Source organism: Petromyzon marinus, chromosome 1, assembly GCF_048934315.1.
Source record: "Petromyzon marinus isolate PM22_M1 ecotype Great Lakes invasive population chromosome 1, UKy_Petmar_22M1.pri1.0, whole genome shotgun sequence".
Classification (NCBI taxonomy): domain Eukaryota; kingdom Metazoa; phylum Chordata; class Hyperoartia; order Petromyzontiformes; family Petromyzontidae; genus Petromyzon; species Petromyzon marinus.
Window position 1 is genome coordinate 22,123,159 of NC_133667.1, and position 22,784 is coordinate 22,145,942.

General features: G+C 44.5%; 1 protein-coding gene across 1 annotated transcript; it reads left to right on the plus strand.

Moving 5' to 3' along the window:
* Positions 1-16,135: 16,135 nt before the first annotated feature.
* On the plus strand, positions 16,136-19,858 carry LOC116941712 (ornithine decarboxylase antizyme 2-like). The gene is given in 5 exon segments (XM_032953058.2): positions 16,136-16,192; positions 16,194-16,280; positions 17,311-17,483; positions 18,859-18,944; positions 19,457-19,858. Coding segments are annotated over 5 exon segments (534 nt in total). The 3' UTR covers positions 19,588-19,858.
* Positions 19,859-22,784: the final 2,926 nt, after the last annotated feature.

The following is a 22,784-nucleotide window of genomic DNA, read 5'->3' on the forward strand; positions in this document are numbered from 1 at the left end:
GAGAATACAACGGAGTTTTAGAATGTATTACGTTAATAAACTTCGACAATTACAAGAAAGCCATTTGCACCGTCTCGTCTCTTAATTGTAATTTGAATGGCATACACACTATCATGAACATCATCGTTGACTACGATACTGTACTTTGTGTCACGATATTTGTTTAAGATAATGTTACGGAAAAAATAATTATATATTGTAATCATACAGAGCATTAAATAACCCAACTTCCAAGAATACGTTTCCATATATTGTACATGAAACAATAGGCTACTCAAATTATATGAATAGAAAAATCCTTATCATTCACTGCATCCTTATGTGCTTATTTAAAAAGGACAAAAATATAAGAAATTGCGTTGAAAGGCATCATTTATATTTGTTATCTTGCCTCATTCAGTGGTGCATGCCTGTGGTGCAGTGCTTTGGAGGCGAGGGGTTCGTGGCTCACACGTATATTTGACAAAACGCTCAAACCTGCTGGGCTGCGAGATGGCCAGCTGGCAATACAGAAAGTAGGTCTTTTAAACTCATCTGTACGGACAAATATCATCCCCGTCTACACCTTATGGGGTTTCTCTGGGTACTCAAGTTGATTAAATCGATGGCCAACATTACAATGCATTACCCTCTTGAAAAGAGTCTCAGAGACTGAGTAAATAAATGACATTGGGAAAAAAATACTTGAAAAAATGTTGCATGCTTAAAAATTACTCTTATTGTCTGCAAAGTTAATACTTTCTGAAATGTGGAAACTCTTCTTTCTGTCATGAATGCTTGGTACCTAGAACAATATTGCATTTCTACGTGACTTTTTCCCGAAATAATCAAAGTGTATGGATTCTTGCAGTCACGAAAGCTTCAAATAATTTCTATTAAGTTTAAAGCCATTCTTTCTGGGACAAATTTCAATGTGAAATCGAACTCGTTGCTTCATTTTAAGTGCTTTGGAGCTATGCATTACAGTATTTTTTTCTGTAAAAGTATGCACAGCATAACTTATTTTATCTACAACCTTATTTCCAACAACTATTATACACTGGACCTATGTTGTCTACATACATTCCAATATCCATTGCCTGTATTCTGTCTATTATCTGAGATTTTACCAAATGAATAGAGTTCATTGGCAAAGTCATATTATTCATCATGTTGTGTTTGTTTGTGAACAAGTGGAGTAAATTCACGGAATCACATAACGGATATTTGGATCTGCAATGTCCATCCCCCACATCATCGTCGATAAGAGGAGTTCCACTGTTGAAGTCTTTAAATGATCTTTAAATGTTGATGCTTAAGCGTTATTAATCATTGTCCTCGTATTATGTAACGTTCTGGATGGGGTTGTGACTGACCTTTCATCATTCTTGTAAATCAGCTTAAGGCTGAATCTTTATTAGCCACGTAAACAAAAAAACATCATAACAAAAAATCAATCGCATGTTTGTGTAATCCAGGTCTGCATCGCAACAAGAGGCAGCCTCAATTAACACGTTTCATTTGTCAAACTATATTGGCAGTGGGGCACAAGCACAAATAAACACGCTCAGCATTTATGCGCTATAAAGAAGGTCCATTGCTAGAAACGTCGATTCATGTTTTCTTTCCCCTTTGAATGCAACGATGTCATTGGTGAATGTGTTCAGTTTTTTTGGCCATAAGTTCAATGGAATTGCGATTAATATTAGAAACGTAAAGTGGGCTTATTCAAGCGAAAAACAACAGCAAGCAAATAATTGATTTGAAGATTTGAAGCTTTCGTGACTGCAAGGATTCATACTCTTTGTTTTTTTTTTCGGTAAAGTCACGCAGGTAAAATAAAATAAATGAAAACAACTAAATAATTTATAAAATAAATGAAAACAACTAAACCATTTATTTAGTTTTACCTACGTGACTTTACCGAAAAAAAACAAAGAGTATAAAGCCAACGCCGTATGTGCATGGTTTAAAAAAAAATATTCCATTCGGAACATGCAGTACCTCTGTTGCCCATTAAGTCCTCACTGCATAAAGCTCAAGGGTGGAATGCGTGTGATGATGGTGCGTTTTGTGGCTGTGCATAATGTGCCTGTGGCGTTTGCCTGTGACGTTTGTCTGTCATGTTCCTATGCATACTGTACAGAAAATGTATGCACGCTTGTGTGTGTGTGATATCAATATTGAGCACTATTGTGATGTATGTACAATATGTATGTGGGGGGGGGAGGTGTAGTGGGTTATCACTGCGCCGCGAACCCGGCCTCGAGTTCGAATCCCGCTCAAGGCCACCGTCGCCACCAATGACGAATATATCTGAACCGGTCCTGGCCTCCCCCTAGGTCGACTCAGCCTCAATCAAATGAGTACCCCGGCGTGTAAACACTGGATAAGAAACAAAGGCGGCCGGACGTGGTTACTATCCTGAACCCCACCACGTGTTCCCAAGGCTATACTGCGGCGTGGGAAGAGGACTATTTTGTATTTGGTGTGTAATAATCACAAAGGCGTCTGCCTTCGTGACAACGCCTGTGTACACTTGGCCCAACAGCCTCGCGTTGGCTTACACGGGGCAGCTTTGTCTTTGTGTGCGTGGTGTGTTGACGAACATGATAATGGTGGTGATGATGATGGTGGTGATGATGATGATGGTGGTGATGCGGCTCATTGCGTGTGCGTCACGGGCGGAAGAGCGCGCACCCCCCACTACCAACCCCCCACTACCACCACCAACCAACCCCCCACTACCAACCCCCCACTACCACCAACAACCAACCCCCCACTACCAACCCCCCACTACCACCAACAACCAACCCCCCACTACCAACCCCCCACTACCACCACCAACCAACCCCCCACTACCAACCCCCCATTACCACCACCAACCAACCCCCCACTACCAACCCCCCACTACCACCACCAACCAACCCCCCACTACCAACCCCCCATTACCACCACCAACCAACCCCCCACTACCAACCCCCCACTACCACCAACAACCAACCCCCCACTACCAACCCCCCACTCCCACTACCAACCAACCTCCCACTACCAACCCACCACCACCACCAACCAACCCCCCACTACCAACCCCCCATTACCACCACCAACCAACCCCCCACTACCAACCCCCCACTACCACCAACAACCAACCCCCCACTACCAACCCCCCACTCCCACTACCAACCAACCTCCCACTACCAACCCACCACCACCACCAACCAACCCCCCACTACCAACCCCCCACTACCACCACCACCAACCAACCCCCCACTACCACCACCACCAACCAACCCCCCACTACCACCATTAACCAACCCCCCACTACCAACCCCCCACTCCCACTACCAACCAACCTCCCACTACCACCACCACCAACCAACCCCCCACTACCACCACATAAAGACGCAGGAATCTGCCTCCACATCATCGCCCCCCCCACCACCACCCCCCCACCACCACGCACGCAGAGAGGGGGCGACTCACGTTGCACTGCAGAGGCTAAACCCCAACCATCCGGGGCTGTGTCGCCACACTTAAAGAGGCGTTACATCACTCGCACTCACTCTGTGTGCGTGTCACCAAGTCGTGTGTGGCACACGGGCAGCACAGCAAGCAGCCTGAGGAGTTTGTGCGCGGGATGATGATGATGATGTTGTTGATGTTGTTGATGAAGTGAGAGTAGAGAGAGAGATTGGTGGGCCACTACACGGATGGTATATGTACACAGCGCACGGTCCGGAGCCTCCGAGCAGAGACATCCAGCAGTGACTTCCTCCTCACCCTCATCGTCATCCTCCTCCTCCTCAACCTCCTCCCGGGATTCGCCAAAGACGAGGAGAGACCACGGAGCCCATGGCCAACCCTGTGTTTGATAGTAAAGAGAGGTGAGACAAAGACGTTGCGTGATTCTTTTTTTTCCCCCGTATCCATCGCCGCGATGGGCGCTCTCTCCCTCTCTCTCTCTCCCTCATTTTAAAAGGGGATGCATACACGTTCGTGTGATGATGATGATGCTGATGGTGATGCTGATGGTGATGATGATGGTACCGGTGGTGATGGTGATGGTACTGCCTATGACTGTGTGTGATGGTGCGGATGCTGGCGGTGGGTTGATGATTTATAATGATCACGTTTCTGTGCCTGATGGCGATGCTGCTGCTGCTGATGATGATCTCCAGTAACTATGTTACTAGATGGTCTATGTTACTGGATGTGATTGCCCTCTTGTCCAGGGGGGGGGGCCTCTTTCCTGAGAAATCTGCAAGTCCTGGGGGGGGGGGTCCTCGTTTTAAAGTCCACAGATTTTTTTGTGTGTGCGTTTCATAATCGTAAAACAATTCTTACCGTGATACGTCTGGGATTAGTTTTTTTTGTTTGTTTTAAATATCTCGGAGATGATGGCAACTCTTCGGTGGTTGTTGATTTTGGTGGTGGTGGTGGTTGGACGCCTCGCCGAGTCTTAAGACTCTTTTAATTGTCACGAGGGGGTCCTGCGGTGGGATGTTTGGCGACGTTTCGGGGGGGGTTGATCTCTTGTTGATGAGAGGAGAGTTTGTGGAGGGCGACAAACCCTAATAAAGAAATAAAAACCCCACCATCGTCACCATACCCTGTCAACCCGTGCGGGTTTATGCCACGTCTTCTTGTACAGGTAAAATTTAGTATTTCAGATCCACACGGCCGCACAGCCGTTTTAATTAAAAAAAAACCCATTGTGGGTTTGTGTTTCTCTCCCTTGCGATGGGACTTTGTAGGATTTTATAAGGGGCACGGGGGTGGCCAATAAGGTCTGGATTTTGTTCTGTCACAAGGTAGGGCAACTACTGATAAGGGGTTAACGAGTATGTTAATCGGGTGTTTCTGTAGAGAACAACGCCGTAGTTGTTTGTGTACGTTGTGCGTACAACTCACGTGTGTGTCTGTGTGTATCTGTGTCTGTGTGTATCTGTGTGTGTGTGTCTGTGTGTGTGTCTGTGCCTTAATTTGTTGTTGTTGTTGTCTGTGCCACCCAACCCGGCCACCCGAGTTCAATTCCCACCCGCGGCCACCACCAGTGGAGGATTTCCATCTGATCCGGACCTGGGGGTGGTGGTGGTGGTGGGGGGGGACCCTTCCTTCTTCTTTTAGATCGACTCGGCCTCAAAATTAGTGGTGTGCCCGGTGCTGTGTTTTACAAACATCGCCACTTGGGGGCAGGCAAAGGCGGGCGTGGACGCTGGCCCACTCACAAACCCCACGTGTGCCGTGCCGGCCTTCACAGATGTTGCCACTCACAAACAGTGCATGCCCCATATTTTACAGGGGTCGGGAACCTTTTTGACTAAGAGAGCCATGAAAGCAAAAAAATTGGAAATTTATTTCAGTGAGAGCCATATAATATATTTTAAAAGTGAATTCAACTAAATGTCAGTATAATAAGCCTCTGAATGTATTCTTTTAAATAATGTTGTTATAACACTCACCATTAATGCGACTTCTGGTGCTGCATGGATTTGCTGATGTCTTTGTAGTCGGGTTGGTACTTGGTGAGGTTAAGCTTCATGCAAGCGTTGAGGCTTTCATCCGTTAAACGTGATCGTAGGTTGGACTTGATGTTTTTAAGATGTGAGAATGACTGCTCACATGCATACGTAGGCCAGTATCATCCAATTAAAATAATGGACAATTGCTCCTGCAGCCCTGAACAGGACATGCGCAGTGAAAAAATTGATGGATGGATTAAAACAAGTGAGAATATTTTGTTTTATCTGCGAGCCATATGCAATCATCAAAAGAGCCACATCTGGCTCGCGAGCCATAGGTTCCCGACCCCTGCCCCATAACAACAGTCCGTTGTTACAGGCTACACGTGGATTCGTTGTCTTGCGCGGTATAACAATGTTGTACTCGTGTTTGTGTGATGCGTTTTTAATATGCCGTACTCTATACGTGTTGGCAATGCGTCTGCGTGTTTACACGTGTGTTGTGGTGTGTGTGGTGTATGTCAATGTGCTTTCACGTGTATGCACAGCATGTCTGCTTTGTGTGTGCGTGTGTCTTTGCTTGTGTAATCGCGTACACATCTACATAAGCGTGCACATCAGATGTGCGCAGTGTATGTAGCAAGCTTTCGTCAGAACGCGTGACCTTAAAGTGCACCTAGCCTGGCACTAAGGCTGTTGATGTATAATGCTTTTTAAGCACGCGTGCTTTTGGGTGTGCGATGTGTACTTGTGCGTCCCATACAAGTGCACAGACACGTGTGCACCCTCACGTTTAGACACGGGACTGCGTGCGCCTGCCATTCCACGCTGACCAGCGTGGTGAAGTATGGTCAAATAACCCCCCCCCCCCCACACAATCCGCTGGGCGTTGTGGGGGGCCCTCGTCCGTCCCACGGTAGGTTCACAAGAGGGGGCAAGCGTGTGTACACGTCCTCACGTGTCCCCCAATGTAGAAGGTTAAACTTGCTGGGGGGGGGGGGGTTGTAATTTGTTTACTGGACCGAACCTGTGCACAAAAAGTGCACCTAGCCTGACACTGTGGTGACGTCACAGTGACTATGCAGAGAATGTTGGCTGCTGTTTGATGCAGTCCGACTTGTCCTTGGGGTGTTCTTGTGTAGTACTGCAGGCCTGTGTGGTGGGGGAGGGGGGGGGCACCATGCTATTTGTCACGATTGTCTGAACCGGGCCTCGGGGGACTCAACCTTAAACGAGTACCTGGTGCGAAATAAGTTCAAGCTACACGCATACACGTCAGCCCTGGGGAGACAAAGGCGAGCCGGACGTGGGACTGCTCACCCACACCCCCTCGTGTGCCCTGCCGGCCTTCGTAGGTGCTCACTAACAGCAATTGCCCCCAACAGTCGGCTGAAGGCATTTATGCTATTTGTGATATTGCACTCAGTTGCTGGCAACGCGTGTCGTTAGGAATGCTTCACACAACCTAGTACTGTAGGCAATTGTAGAGAATTCGTGCTTTAATTTTTTTCTCACTTATGTATACATCACGTGATTTTCCATCATTGTGTTCCCCATGTGCATGTACTTTTGAATGCTGTATTCAATACATGGGGTACATTGTAGACATCTGCAATTGTACGAGTGTCCATTTGGACAGTGTAACCTTCATTGTTTTATCCTGCATCCGTTGGATAATGAAAGCAATCTAGAGTCCAACTTATTAGCGTTAAACAACGGGTAACAACGGAGACATTTTTGATTTGAAGCTTTCGTGACTGCAGGGATTCATATTCTTGGATCTTTCGGTAAAGTCACGTAGAAGGGAAACAATAATAAAAATATAAAACAATAAAATTATCACGACGTTTCGACTGCAACACAAGCAATCATCATCAGGTGTGAAAACCACAGCAAGAAAATTTGGAAAAAAACGCCACTTTTTTCAAATTTTCTTGCTGTGGTTTTCACACCTCATGATGATTGCTTGTGTTGCAGTCGAAACGTCGTGAGAATTTTATTGTTTTCTATTTTCATGACTTCATTGTTTCCCTTCTACGTGACTTTACCGAAAGAACCAAGAATATGAACGGAGACATTGTTGCCGTCTCTCCCTTTCTTTCTGCCATGTCATCGGCAGTCTGCCGTAGTGGTAGATATGGTACACAGTACAGATCTTTAGTTGTTACAATCATGACTTACATGGGTCTCGATGCAAACAGCAAGTTTAATGTTTACTTTCCACAGACAGAGAGAGAGGCACATGGGCACATTCCAGAAGCACAATGGAGAAGCGTAAAAAAACACAACACGAGCCTTGATAGCGTAAAACTACGAGGGGAGCTCATTGAATCCACTCGTAATGCGACTGTTGGTAGGAGGAATTCCACGAGAGGGAGCTCTAGACAGCCCTTCGAGATCGTATTTTTGGCCTACTCTTCCACACTGACCAGTAGTCTTGGAAGGGATGGTCGGTACCGTTTAAATTGCCGGAAAACTTTGGATTGCAAGGCCAGTGTGCTGACCATTATAACACCATGGCAGCATCCATATTCATTGTGTAATGTGTGACAAACATGCTTTTCCAGAGTTTTTGGGACGTGTTTAAATGTTATTTTTTTTCGTATTGTTAGCACGGGCATTAGCAAACAGCTTACCCTCCCTCCAAGCCAACACCCTTAAAGCAACCAACTTGTCAATGTGTAGAGTGTGTGGAATTGCAGGATTACACACTGTATAGTACTGTATGTTTTTTTTGCACGTGGGCTTATGCTTAAGAATTTGTCCATCCAGTTGTCTAAATACAGAAATCGATTACCTGATTATTGGTTCACTTAGCCGACTAATCGCGTAACATTCTTCCCACGTGCAGATATATAGACAGGAGGTGATTGGCTGGGGTTGGTGGCTTGTTTGGGGGGGGGGGTCCAGCCTTCAGGAGGCAGTATGTGGGGGCAACTTCATTTTTAAAAGGGTCCGAGTAACTGACCGCAAAACAAGTTGTATTTCTATGTCCATTGATGAATAACCCCAGCGCTACATATCCAGATTAACAGATTAATCCTGAGTAACTCCTCTTATGAATGGGGGATAATGGATAACAGCATGGATTTGCTTGGTGCATGCTCATACAGGTGAAACAAAAAAACAATGGACAGGAAGCTGTGTAACTACAAACACTTGTTTATTTCGTTTGCGTCTAATTAGTGAAATGATTGGGTGCAGGTTACATATCTCGCGCAAAGCACGAACAATGCTAGAAAGTGCAAAAGAGATAGCGAGCGCCTCCTGTATGACGCTGACAAAAATTGTGTTTTTAAGGTTGAAGAACGTGTGCTCTTTACGGTGTCAGCGAAGCATTCTACTCTTATGGCAGCTAGAGAGAGGAGCAATTCGAGACAATTACAATGAGGGCGATTGCCAACATTTCAGGTGTTGTCCGTGTGCTCTCCTACTGTGCACACTTGTTTACAAATTGGCAAACAATACCCCTTTAAATAAATTACCTGTCTTTGTTATACACTGTGCAATTACAGACAATACACAATGTTAGAGCCCTTTTGTCAATCCGAGGTGGTTGAAACCCCGCCCCCCCCTGCCCGCACCACGTGCGGGTTTTTTTTAACCATACTTCACCACGCTGGTCGGTGTGGGTTGGTGAAAGGGAGGGTAAGGCCCAGGACTGGTTCAGATAGTACCTCCTGTTAGCACGGTTAGCTATGTACGGTGAGAAAGACGCTCAACATACTTTCCGCTGCTGTTAGCTGTGACCAGGAATCACTCAGGCCGCCGGGTTCATAGCGCAGTGCACCACCAGAATCTACCCCAAAACACCTTTCCAAAGTTTTCTAGCACACCAACCTAACTTTTTTTCTTATCGTATTAAAGAGATGCTGATGATATACCTTGTGCAAAGCACTTTTAATCATTGTCCTAACTCGAGTTAACGAGAAGTTGGGGATAACGGCATTAATGTATTAACCTCACTTTTTGTTTTTAATTGTTTTTGTTTGAACTTGTCGACAGTCGCAACAGAGGGGCCCGTATACATTCAAGTAAGGCCATAGTGTCTGGGGATTGTGCCCTCTGGGTAGGCTTTCCTCCCTGTTAATGTGTACGAGGTTAATTTTGCAAACAATGCGGGCGATGGAGGGGGTGGAGTGACAAAGATCACAAAAAAATAGAGAAAAAGACGGTCTCCTTATGTTAATTATTAATTTTAGAAAAAACGTTCACCCGCAGATTTGTATGGGGTCTTGTTCTTACTTTATTGTATAGTTTGTAGATATGTGGAAGGGCTGATCCGCAATGAGTGGAATTGCAGATCAGCTGAACCACACGGATTACTTTAGTCTTGGATAAGATGATTGTGTGTAACAGGTAGTCTTCGACTGTAGATATACACACAACTAATGTATACGCACTACGTTAAAACAACTCTTATCCGATTTGATATGGTGAGTGCTATGGGTTTACTCCGATGATGTCTGTTCATACGTACATTTTTTTTCTCCTTTTATCCAAGCAGTAAAACATCGATAAACACGGATAGTAGGATTCATGTTACACCACTTCCGGGTCACTCCTTTTTATCCGTGCTAATGCGTTGATAATTATAATAGGATCAATTTCGCACTCCTGGGTGACTCATTCTTCCAAATATATCGAATACTCGGATGTTTTTAAATACATATTTCTGGGTCACGTTGTCCTATCTGAGAAAAAACAGCTAATAAGCATACATTTCTGCCATTTCCAGGTCACGCTACTTATCTGCGCTTGAAGAATAATAATTTTAAGCATGGCATTGGATAATATATTTTTTACTTTACATAATGCAAAGCAGGGGTATCTGATTTAGTAATCGAGTACTTCACCGATTGTCGTTTCGATTACTCAACTCGTCGAATAACACAAACATAACTGGCGGTGGGGTGGGGGGCGAGGTAGTCTGGATTCCGTTCCCACGTGTGTGCAATGGCAACAGAGGTGATCACGGGCAGATCGAGATGAAGTAAAAAAAAGAGTGGACAATGTGGAAAAAAAGAGCTTCATAGCTCATCGGATTCACCAGTCTAAATAAAGATTCTGAGATGATAGGCATCATCAGCCACATCACGCTGGCGTGGCTGCCCAGGGGGTTTCCTACCTTCAGGAGGTAGAATGTCGGGGTGACCACTTTTATTGAACACCTTGAGTGATCAAATACAAACCGAGTACTGTAGTTGATTATTATTTTTAGCCAATTACTTTCCTAATTGTCCCAACTATAAATATACTGCATCCACAAATTTAATTCGTGTAACATATCCTAGACGTGCACAAAAGAAACACTGTGTATACAGTATTCTCCCATTACATCATTACGTTGGGAACGTGGAAATTGTTATTTCCCAATGGGCAACAATAGAACATGCATGGAAAAATAAATAACGGTCATCTCCAAATGCATACTTTGCATTGACAGGGATATATAGAGGCAGAGACGCTATGAACCCAGTGGCCAGAGTAAAATTCCCAGTCACAGCTGACATCGGTGACGAGTGACATCTGAATCGGTTATGGGCAACCCTCAACCACCACCACCATCACACACACTGACCAGCAAGGTGAAATATTGTCAAACAACCCCCGTGACCGACAGGGTGCTTACACGGAGAGCTGTAAACTGTTATATTAACATTGCTACTGTGAAAACAGAGCATAATTGTATTACGAGTGCAATAGCACGTGTGTCATACACTCGGTTTCAACACGGACAGCAGAAAACGTATGGATTATTAAATAAAACTATGAAGTTTGTAGATAGCTCGTCTATAATAACATAAAAGAGGTAGTAGTATAATGCAGCCATGCAGTTTGCTTCATTCATTGTGAAAGGGCCTCCATTATAGGGTATTTGGCCTACTCTTCCACACTGACCAATCGTCTTTTGTAGAGGTGTGGATGCCCACAATTTACCCCACAACACGCGATTTGCTGATTGACTAACTGTGGTGTACTGTGAGTTAGACTAGGTGGGCAGAGGCGGATCTATTAAACATGCCCCTTGTTTTAACTGCTGCACCAGGAGACACTCACTGCTATGGTGTCGTGGTTAGTACACTAGAATTGCAATCCAGAGATCCGTGAAATCAAGGAGGGCAACTCCGTATGAGTCGAGGTGCATGTATCCAAAGTTACTTAATGAGTAGCCCATTTGTTCAAAGTTTATTTAAATGCATGACATGCCTCACCATATATCAATTGCCTTTTCAGCATGTACTCAACAGTACAGTGCTGTGCACACATTTAATCGCAATGACAAACATTTACAAGATGACAATGGCATCTAATGATGAAGAAGTCTGAACACTGATAAAAAATATATATTCCCTTCTTGATATAAGATAGAAACCAGTGTGACAATTGATTAACACTTTGGGCAATGGAAATAATATTCTGTGAGCAGCTTGGCCTGAGCTGTATAGGCTCTAGCTCATGCTTTCTCTCGTGGCTTGCTGGTTGTGAATATCGTGTTTCCCAGAAGTGCAAAATCGCACTGCCCAACAGACTTAAAGCAGCCTTTTAAAGTAATTATGTCTGAATTTTGATTTAAAGCTTTCGTGACTGCAGGGATTCATATTCTTGGTTCTTTCGGTAAAGTCACGTAGAAGGGAAACAATAAAATAATAAAAAATATTGCTTTATATTTTTATTATTTTATTGTTGCCCTTCTACTTAACTTTACCGAAAGAACTAAGAATATAATTGTCTGGTCCACCTGGCCGATCACTAATTAAGCTCCCTTAGTTAACTAAGTGTCGATGAATGACACTTTTTTTCAGCAGTGACTTGGTAATTTTGCTTGTCGTGTTTATTCTTGCCATTGTCAGGGAGGTTATGCAAGGCAATTCAATTGGCACGTTATGTGCCGAGAAATTTAATTATGATTTATTATTGATGTCATGGGTGGATTGAGGAAGTGTCTTTAAACACCTGTGCCACACACAATACATTCAACAGATATATATATGTTTTTTAATGTATCAAACTGAATATTTTCAGAGGTAATAACCAGGCATAACACATAATTCCTCGATTAACTAGAAGTGTTACGATTAATCGATTCTTTACATTTTGGTACATATAGACAGCCTCTAGCATGACGTGAATCTATTTCATACAACATGTATGTATCGAAAATTAACCTTTTTCTTTACAATCATGGATCTGCACGTATCATGAGCTTAATAATGTTTTTCAGAACCGATGCATAGTTCCGCCCCCTGTCGATTATAATTGGTTATTGTGCTCCCAATACATGTGTTTATAAATACGCACGAGATAAATCTGGTTTAAAAATCATGCAAATGTATGAGCTTATTTTGCACCATATGTAGCCAGCTGTGCTAATCTGAGGTGCGGGGGAAGGACAACACAAATTAAATACGATGGTAAATTTAGGTTAGTGGCTCAAACGAAACGAGAAATGGGACCGTAAAAATATGAAACTAATAACAAAAAATTGTAACCATAAATCGTAGCTCTTCGAATCTCTGGGGATGTGAATCATTACATTCTGAGTACTGTAGCTAAAGGTAATGCTGGTGACATGCACTATTTATTACCCTGGGTAATGCAGCATTAGCCTGTCTTATTTTGCAGTGCCTTTCTCAATCACAGCCTCAGGCATTTACACAAACTATTACAGGAAGACGTCTCTTTTCCGCGTTCATGTGGGGGATCAAATGTCGCAGATCCTGTTGTCTGCGACGTCACTCCACTTATCCACGGTAAATATCGCAGATAACGTACAGATTATAAGATGATTGGTCCTGTGACACCTTAACCGTGATAAAGTTAAGGATTATTGGATGTGGATCCGCAGAGTTGGACGGCTATGTTCGCTTTTATTCGCGGATAAATAGGAAGAATGTGACCGTGGAGAAGTAAGTGTTTTCTCAGACTGCAACTCCTGCGGATGATAAGAGGAGTGTCGGGTAACAGGGTCATGGGCAAGAGGAGTTCTGTAATTACGTCTTGTGTGCACTTGCCTACATTTAAGCTAATATTAAGCGCGCACACATGACCGCATTAATGCTTTTGATTAAGTCTTGGAAAAAAAACACACACTGCTTTTGTGAAAGTAGTGTATTGTGTTTGTATTGTTGCAGAACAAGGAAGGAGCTGGCTCCCAGTTCCTGTTTGTTTTTGAACCCCATACAATGGCCTATAGGTTTATGTAATTGGAAATGCAGCAGGGCAACCTGCTCGCGCATGCATTGTTCACGATTTCAATTGTTTTCTTGCGGTTTAGCCGGCAGACAAAGGCACACGGGGTACATGCCAGTAGCTCGAAAGACAACAATATAAAACACCCGGGCAGCTTTCAACAACACTGGCCTTGACAGCGTAAAACTCGTGAGGGGAGGGGGGTGATATTTTCCACTTGTACACGGGTCACCTAACAATATCAGTACCCTGTGTTCCCAGCAATGCCCACGTATGTTACACTTGACACATCACCATGGGAATTTCACGGAAAAAATCGGTTGAAAATGTGCACCTCCTGCCAAAGTGGAGAGTGAGTGGAGAATATTGCATCACCGTCTACTGTGTACTTTCCGGCTGTGGATTTGCCGAGATGTATATACATAAACTGGGCAATGCATTCACGCCCACCGTGTTTTAATTGTGCAGTTCGCGTGTCACCAAACGCTATTTCTTGATGTGTTTCCGAAAACAGCAGGACTTTAATACACGTGAGATACAAAACAATTGTACTTGTGACATTGTGTTTCGTGTTTTTGTTTGTTGACACGCACAGCATTTGTCTTTTATTTGCATTTCGCAACTAAGTGACAACATGATGGGTAGTGCGGTGTCGTGCCATCTCATTGATCTGGGTTAGATTCCGAGTCTGGCTTGCTGACAGCTTGCCTACAGCTTGCCTCGATAACGTAAAAACTTGGCACGTTGAGTCTTGCGGGAAAATTAGAGCAGGCTGTGTTTTTCTACTTTTAGACTTTTCTAATCAAGTATCGATTCGAAATTCAATTTTAATTCGTATAAAATGCCACCAAAAAAAACCCTCAACAATTTCCTACTCACGACAGTGCATTTTATACACACATACTGGGCCAAGGTTGCACACCAGAATTCACATCCAGCACATAAAGTACAGTTGTACAACATGTGTTTTTTTTTGTTTAGTGTAATATCTCACAATTTGGCACGTGTGGTCCATAAGGCCCGCATCTGTATTCCACAGCGGCCCTGTAGTTCGTATACTTGGCTACTAACCCGGCGACCCGAGTTCGATTGCTGGCCACGGTTAGCATTAGTGGCAGATTGTCTCAAAGTGTTGTTGGCCCGCCGCGATAGCTACTCGGCCTTGCACGCGTATCCGCTGTGTTGTGTGAATATCAGCACTGGGGGGCACAGGTCACACCACACCCTCGTGCTCCACGGCAGTCTTAATTTGTAAATGCTAAGTGCTAACAGCACATGGCCCAGCAGATTGAGGGGCTGCATGGGATTATCTTCGTATGTACGTGCATGTGCTGCTGCTGCTGTTGTTGTTGTTGTGGTGGTGGTGGTGTGTGTGTGTGGCTAGCGCACTCCCCTACAAACCCGGCAACCGAATTCGATTCTCTCTTACAACCAATTACAATGAATATCTGAACTGGCCCTATCCCTGCTCTAGTCTGATTCGGTCTCAATCAGTACCTCGTACGGTTTTCAGCAATGGGTAGAAAGAGTCGACCCAGGCGTGATGCTGTCCCCCCTCCTCTTGTGCTGTGTTGGCATTCATAGGTGCTCACTAACAGGCTAACAGCGATTAACCGAACAGTCTGTTAAGGCTATAGGGGGGATCTTTGTCCAGAGAGGCTCCACACCTATCCCTATGTAGTATATTCGGAATTTTCAGATAATTCCTATGGATCATATTTACATGCAAGTGCTGCTGTGTTTGTACGTATGTGTACTGTATATATGTATGTACAGTACTCCATGTATTTCATTTAACAGCATAGACAACTGAGCAAATTTTTCCGACTCGTTACTAATCGACTTTTTAAACTATATATTTCGATGTATGGTATGTTGCTTTGTTACAAATGCAATAACAGTAATAACGGTAATGTAAAGCCCTTTTGTCAATGTTCCAGATGAATATCTCGATACCATGTTAATTATAGGGTTTGTTTGATCATGTTTTAGCACACTAATCATCTCAGGTTAGTGACAGGGGAGAGGGGGCGGTGTGGAGGAAAAAAATCAAACATCGCGCGAAACTGATGTTGGCCGTGACCAGGCATTGAACCCAGGTCGTGGGGGTTCAGAGCTCACTTCACTAATTCAATGTGCTTTTCCCCCAGTATTTTGTGTACTTTATTTCTACTGTATGCATCCACACGCACTGAATACACATTCTCGCCGTGTCGGTGCCAGTCGAGTTAGAATAACAAAGTTACTCCACAGGGTTTTCTCTTGCTGAAGGGAGGAGGGGGCTACGTGCACCTCACCGTGTTTTATTTATTCAGAGTCTGGAGAGGACACCTCCTGGATGGACTTTCTGCTGCAGAAGCAATATGTGGTGCGCACATGAGAATTCTGACGGTGATTTTATTCTCCTGCGAGAACCTCCAGTGCATTGTGACCATCGTGTTTTTGTTGTTGCTGTGCGTCACCCCCCCCCCCCTCCTCCTCTGACCCTCACACACAGTATGGCCTGGTGGCAAAGTTGCTCAAATTGCCTGGTTCCTGGGCCTCAGTGGTGTTCCTGACGCCCCTCACCCACCAACTAAGATCCCGGGTGGGCGAGGGAACGGGGCAAGGGATCAGCCCGTCTCCTACCGCGTCCTCCATTCGGTACAGTAATTTGTCTTCTTCATTCACTATGTATGTATGTATGTTGAACTTCTTTCACACCGTACGTGGCCAACCGTGCTGATCGGAGGTGGACCACAAATGAGCGGTACCTGTTTTACCCAGGTATGTCACCGTGTCCTCAAATCGTTAATTGTCTCATTAACCTCATGGTTTTAACACTATTCTTTACCCTCTTTTTTTCCCTACCGCTGTCCTCCAATCTGTAATTGTTTTTTTCAATGAGCAAACATGTAATTACTGTAAATAAACGAACGCTAGGAACCATGGCGGAGCCAGGATTTTCAGGTAGGGGGGGCAACCCCTCCAGCAATGAAAAATGATAGAGGCGTTATTAGTAAGTAAGGACTTGTCCCTTGCTTTTAATTCGATGCGTGTGTGCGGCGATGCTGCAGCCATCGATCGAGGGTCGAATTCGAACCGCGTTGTGTGATCGGCATCTTGCTCGCTGAAGGGTTAATGGCCGATGGATGGGACTGGGGAGGGATCGTGCCCGAGAGAACGACCACCAAGAACGATGAACCGATAAGATTAGCTTGTGGATGCTGGCATCACGGCACCATGGAGAGTAGCGGTGACATGGAGGAGGCTTTCATACAACCGTGGATAGAACCAAGCTACTGATGATGGTAGTTGCAGAAAAGTAGAATATTTATCTTTGGTTTGCGACCATATATGGGCACCGCGTTGGTAAGAGTGGGTGCTGCGGTGGCAAAATGTTAACTCCCTCGCCTGGTATACAGGAGGTTGTGAGTTCGATCCCGACCCTGACGCCTGTATATTTGGAGTTTGCATGTTCTCCCCGTGGTCAGGTGGCTATTTATCTGGGTCCTCCGATTTTTCCCCTCAACATTTAGAAACATCCGTTTAGAGTATTTGGCTGGTATAAATAAGCCAGTTTTCCATTTGTGGCTAGGTAGCGTCTGCAAAATAACTATATAGCTCAGTGGGCCTTACCTGGTAAAATAAAACATGGTTTAGTTAATATTTATGCTTGTATCCCTGATCACAGGACACTCGGCTGTGCGTGAGTGAGGAGGAGCTTGGCCCCGGGCAGCCCTCTCTCATACATTTTGAGTGTCGGCTCTCTGAAGCAAAGCTGGAGCAATGGGATGCCATGAGGAGAAACAACAACTTGTTTCTCGAGGCTCCATGGGGGAATTTCTCCGACTGCAGCAAAGTCAGGTGAGGTTACAGCCGTGCACGCGCGTCATTGCTCGCCGTCGTGCCACATGTTGTTCGACCGTGATGTCTGACGTTTCACTGCGTGTGCTAAGAGGTGGTTCCCGAAGAAGCTCCCAGTTGATGCACAAAGTGGAGGAGCTTCCTGAAAAAGCTCCCGGCACAATGATCAAAACGTCAGACGTCGTGCCAAACTACAACAGCAGCTGCCATTCGCTACTAAATGGCGGTGACGTCACCATGGCACCCGTGCCAGGCCAGGTGCACTTTGAGGCCAAACCTCGTACCGAACAACAAGCGGTATGGCCCGCAATCACATGAGACAGCTATAAAGCCAAAACCTTGAAAAGCCATGTGATGGTATGACAGTGTTTGTGAGAGAGACTCCATATTTAAATGCAGTTTCCTATATTTTACTGTAACAAATTGCAGGCACAGTCGTTAGAGTGCCGAGCTGTGAACCCGGCCACCTGAGTTCGATTCTCGGGCATAGCTAACGTCAGGGGTGATTGATATCTGAACCGGTCCTGGGCGCCACGTTCTCTTCACCAACCGGCACTAACCAGCACGGTGAGGTATGGTCAAATGGGTTGATTACCATCTCAAGTGATAACCCATCTGGCAAACGGTAGAAGGCGACGGCGAGGAGTGGTGACATCAATGGCCTTGCTTTGATGACATCTTCATCTTGATAACCCATCGTGAGTTATGCAGCTTTGTGAGAAAATACTAGGGGTCGTGTTTTTTCTTGTTTAGTTAATGTCTGGGCAGGTAACTTTCAAACTCGATATTTGGTTCATGATACTGGCCCATCGATGGCCTACTTTTGCATAAGATGTCGTGGGAATTTTTTAATATCCGCTTACAGTGAACAGCGTCTGTGTTTTGTTATTGGTGGTAGAAATTACGGGTAGCGACTGTGGAAATTCGACTTTGTAAATTGGCTCATTGGCAAGATCCATGACTGCTGCTTGTGTAACACTGCACCTTTATCCGTTTTTTTGCTGAAATGTTCAGTTGTGTACAGTAAGGTGGGTGAATGTATGACAGATTTGGGCTGTTAATGTGTTTTTAATTGGGTGGCATTTGCCAACCAAAAGCCTGAGGCTAGACTCAGCTGTGTTGTTGCTCTGAGGACAATAATTTAAGCAACTTGGTAATATTGAGGTATTGGCTCTGGTTATAAGCCAAATTTTAACGAGGTAATGCTTCATGCAGTGCCTGTGTTTGGACTGCATATTTTAAAGGACTGAATATTATAAAAATGTATGACATTTCTGTTGCGCACTGGTATATATTGTGGAACCTGTTGTGTAAAAAATTGTGTGCTGGTAGTAATATTTAAAAGTCTAACGTGTGACTCTTTTTCCTTATACAGCTTGACCTTGCTGCTGGAGTTTGCAGAAGAGAAGTTGCTAGTTGATAATGTAATTGTTTGCTTCCGCAAGGAACGGTCGGACAGAGGTATTTTCCCTATGTTCCACACTTTCACTTGCTTAAATACAATGTTTCCATCATCGTAATAATTACTTCATTGTTGTTAACATTACTCCGGAGGTGGCCGGGTGGCTCAGAAGTCGGGGTGCTGAGCTGGCACTACCCAAGTTTTTGAATTTTAATCTGAGCACCTGCCTGTGACTAAATTGGCTTCACCAGGCCACTCACAACTGGACAGTAATACCATAATTTTTGGCTGAATTCCAGCTCTCAGAATGAAAATGATACACAGGTTTGGGCTTTCGTCACCACAAACATTCTCATAGCAGAGCTTGTGGGGAAGTGCGCCCCCTACTGTATAAAGGATTTCCAAACGTTGCTTAAAACATCTCTTTGGAGAGCATTATTTGACATGCAGGACACACTCAACGCTCTTGACATTTTTCGAATTAATATTTTTACTCGTGACATGCCAACACAATTATTTTACAATAATACTGTGTTGCCTCCTGTCTCCCTCTCCACCTCATCTGGAGCAGCGTGCCTCCTCCGGGTGTTTAGATACCTCGGCTTCGAACTCCTGGCACCAGGCCATCCGCTGGTGCCTCAGCGTCCAGATGTGGTCTTCATGGCTTACCCGTTCGACAGGGACTCGGGTGGAGAAGAGTAGTCACCCAGAGCATCCATCGATGAGCACACAGTCCCCTTGCAGAAGAAAAACATTTACGCATCGTTCTCGGATAAAATTCAGAATCGCAAAGGCCCTCTATATCCTTACTGTCTCTCCAAATGCTACCACGTGTAAAACAAGTCTTCCTCTTGATGTACTGAATGTTCTGCCAGACTGCCTGTTTTAAAATTACAACTAGGTCTGTGTGAAGTCTAAAGAAAAATGATGATAAATTACAGTTGTAATAACAAAAATAAATTATATAATCACATTTAATCTGCTTTTATTGTTTCTTGAGGGAGGTTATAATAACAGCAAAGTACATTTCTGGTGGGGGGGAGGCAGGTTTTGGACATTTTTAATATGTTTTTCTGAATGTATATTGGATTTATTTGAAGTGAAGGGGCTTGGTATACAGCCAATTTGATACTTATAGTTTTGCACATGTTCTCACTGTAGTATGTTGCTTCTGCCTGTGCAATAGCATTTAGTTGTTTGGGAACCTTACATCTTTTAAGTTGCATGTTTACAATAGTGTCTAACATGGTTTTATTTGTTAAGGAAAAACAAAAATCATTCCTGTGACCGTCAAGTCATATAAAATTGTTTCACTCACAGCATTCCTTGTTTATTGCACACATTAGGGTCACGTTTGTATTATATCGGATTATAAAGCAAGTTGAGCAATTCCCCTTGTGCCTGGTCTCATTCTTAGTCGTCCCCACCACTGGGGGAGACATCTCCGCAGTGACTCGGGTTTGCAGCTGCGCCCGTCCACCCCGATTGCTTGATCAACTTCTTACAAGGTGCAAAATTGTGTCCGTGCTGCTTCACTGAGATATACACGCAGAAAGATATTTTAGAAAATAATTAAAAAAAAATTGTTTTATTTTCCTGCTGACGTCTCATTCAGTCTTGTTATTTTATTCATGCACTTCCTGCAAGCACTTAACATATCACCATTTTGTTGCATTGACATCCGTGGGCTCTGATTTTTAACCGTGAGCGCCAATGTGCTCTTGTGCCTGGGTGTGGCATGCTGATGTGTCATTGAGAGGGTGCTCTGCACGGTTTGCCCCCCCCCCTCCCCCCCCCCACACTGCAGTCTGCTCTTTATGCTTTTTCATTGAACGTGCGAGCTGATAGGAATAACTTGATTTGGTGCTGTCGTAACTGCAGGAATTACGCTTTGGTTTTTTCGGTAAAGTCACGTAGAAATAAGAAATAATAATGAAATAAAATTATGTAATAGCATACGACGTTTCGATTGCAATGCAAGCAATCATCATCAGGTATAGAAGAGCTAAATTTAATAGAGAGAGGAAACAGAGAGATGGAGAAGCACATCATATTGGACAAGGAATATTTGTCGGCGAGTGATACGTGCCATTTGTTGCATTGCCATTAGAAACATGGCACTGAACGGTCCCCAGCCCATTGTCAATTGACACCTGAATTACAGGGCTGCATATGCTCTGTTCGTCATGGGGGTATTGTTGACCATACTTCACCATGATGGTCAGTGCGGATTTGTGAAGTGTTAGGAGGCCAAGGGAACAGTGCCTATGTCACTCGTCACTTTAATTTTAGTTGTGGTAGGTAATCAAATTCAGGCTGCCGAATGCACAGCACATTCTAAAGATCACTGCGCCAGCACTCCACCCACTCGTACTTCTTGCAAAATTTACAAGTACCAATCACTGGTATTAATAGATTTAAAATATATCTGTAAAAAGCATTACGATAGTCCTGGGGCAAAGTGTAAATTGGCACCATCTAAAGTTTCAAAAGACATAGTACCAATACATTTAGAAGGCTAATATCAGTTAATTATTTGATTAAAACTGATTTCAAATGTTTGTAGCATAATGTGCTGTTGGCCACTAAAAGAAATCAGAAGGAGAGGTTTGCCTTAGGTGCTACTAACAAGTAAAATATCTGGTCTGGGCTCAAGGACTAAAATTGGGAGACTATTAAAAGCTCATGACCTGGGGTTATATCCGTGTTCACACAACAATAACACTGTCCGTTTGAGACAATGAGGACATGAATGTTTATAATTGTAACAGTCAACTACTGTCAGTATTCCTGAATTTGAACCATGCACCACTACGAACTACTGGAACCCATTGGAAACATTACATATTCCGAGGCTATATTTGAAATGCCCCCAAGACTGACTATAGCCAAGGCAAACTTTATTCATTCAGAGGGTACCTAGTGAAATTACCCTGGCTGGTTTATTTGGCTGCCTTGCTTGTATAACTCGCACTTACCAATATCCCTATGTTACATCTGATAAGTGTGAAATAGTAGGCCAACATACGAGACTATCTAGAGTTTCCTCTAGTGGAGGGCCCTTCTGCCAGCGGTGGCGTGAGCACGCGACTGCACGGCCTTCACCTTGACCCTTACTGCTTGTGATAAACGGGGGATATTCGATCTCTTTCGCTATGCGAACTGAACGCTTGCCAGGTCAACAAACTTTGCGAGCGTCATCGCTGCCCACGGCCAATTGGACCGTCGCCGTGCCACCGCCAAAGTTAGAAGGGGCCCTGAACTCGCCTCTCCCCTGCCTCCAAAAAAATAGACACGAGCCGCGTGCCCGCCGGGCCAGGTCTTTAAATAGTCGAGCGCATTCCCACCCTGTCGTGCACGAGACTGGAACATCGTATAGCAGTGCCACGGGTGCATTAATTTGTTCCCCCTCATCTGCAAAACCACACCGATTCCCCCCCCCTCCCCACCACGCTGTTCCCTCAACTACATTAGGAGCAGTCTGTTTCGGTCCAATTTTGATCTCTGTCACCAACGGGAATTGAATTAATGGTGCAAGTTTCCTCAAATCCCCCCCCCCACGCCCCCCTGTCCATCCAATAATATAAATGGGTTACACCACGGTTAATTCGGCAAGTCGCTTGCGGTGGGGTAAATTGTGGGAACCCTTCTAAAATGATTGGCCAGCGTGAAAGGGTTGGTCAACAATAATCCCGAGAGGGGTTCTCTAGAGCTACCTGCAGTGGAGGCTCTTCTGCGAATAGCAGCCTGAGCAAGTACTTTCAGGGCTCTATACCTCGTTACCAACGTGGAGGCATAACGTAAATAAAGCCACACTCTACCGCCTAATCTCACGTTGCATATGTTGTACGGTTTTTAGGTGCCACGGGATTATGTTGTCTAGGGTTAAATTTAAGTCC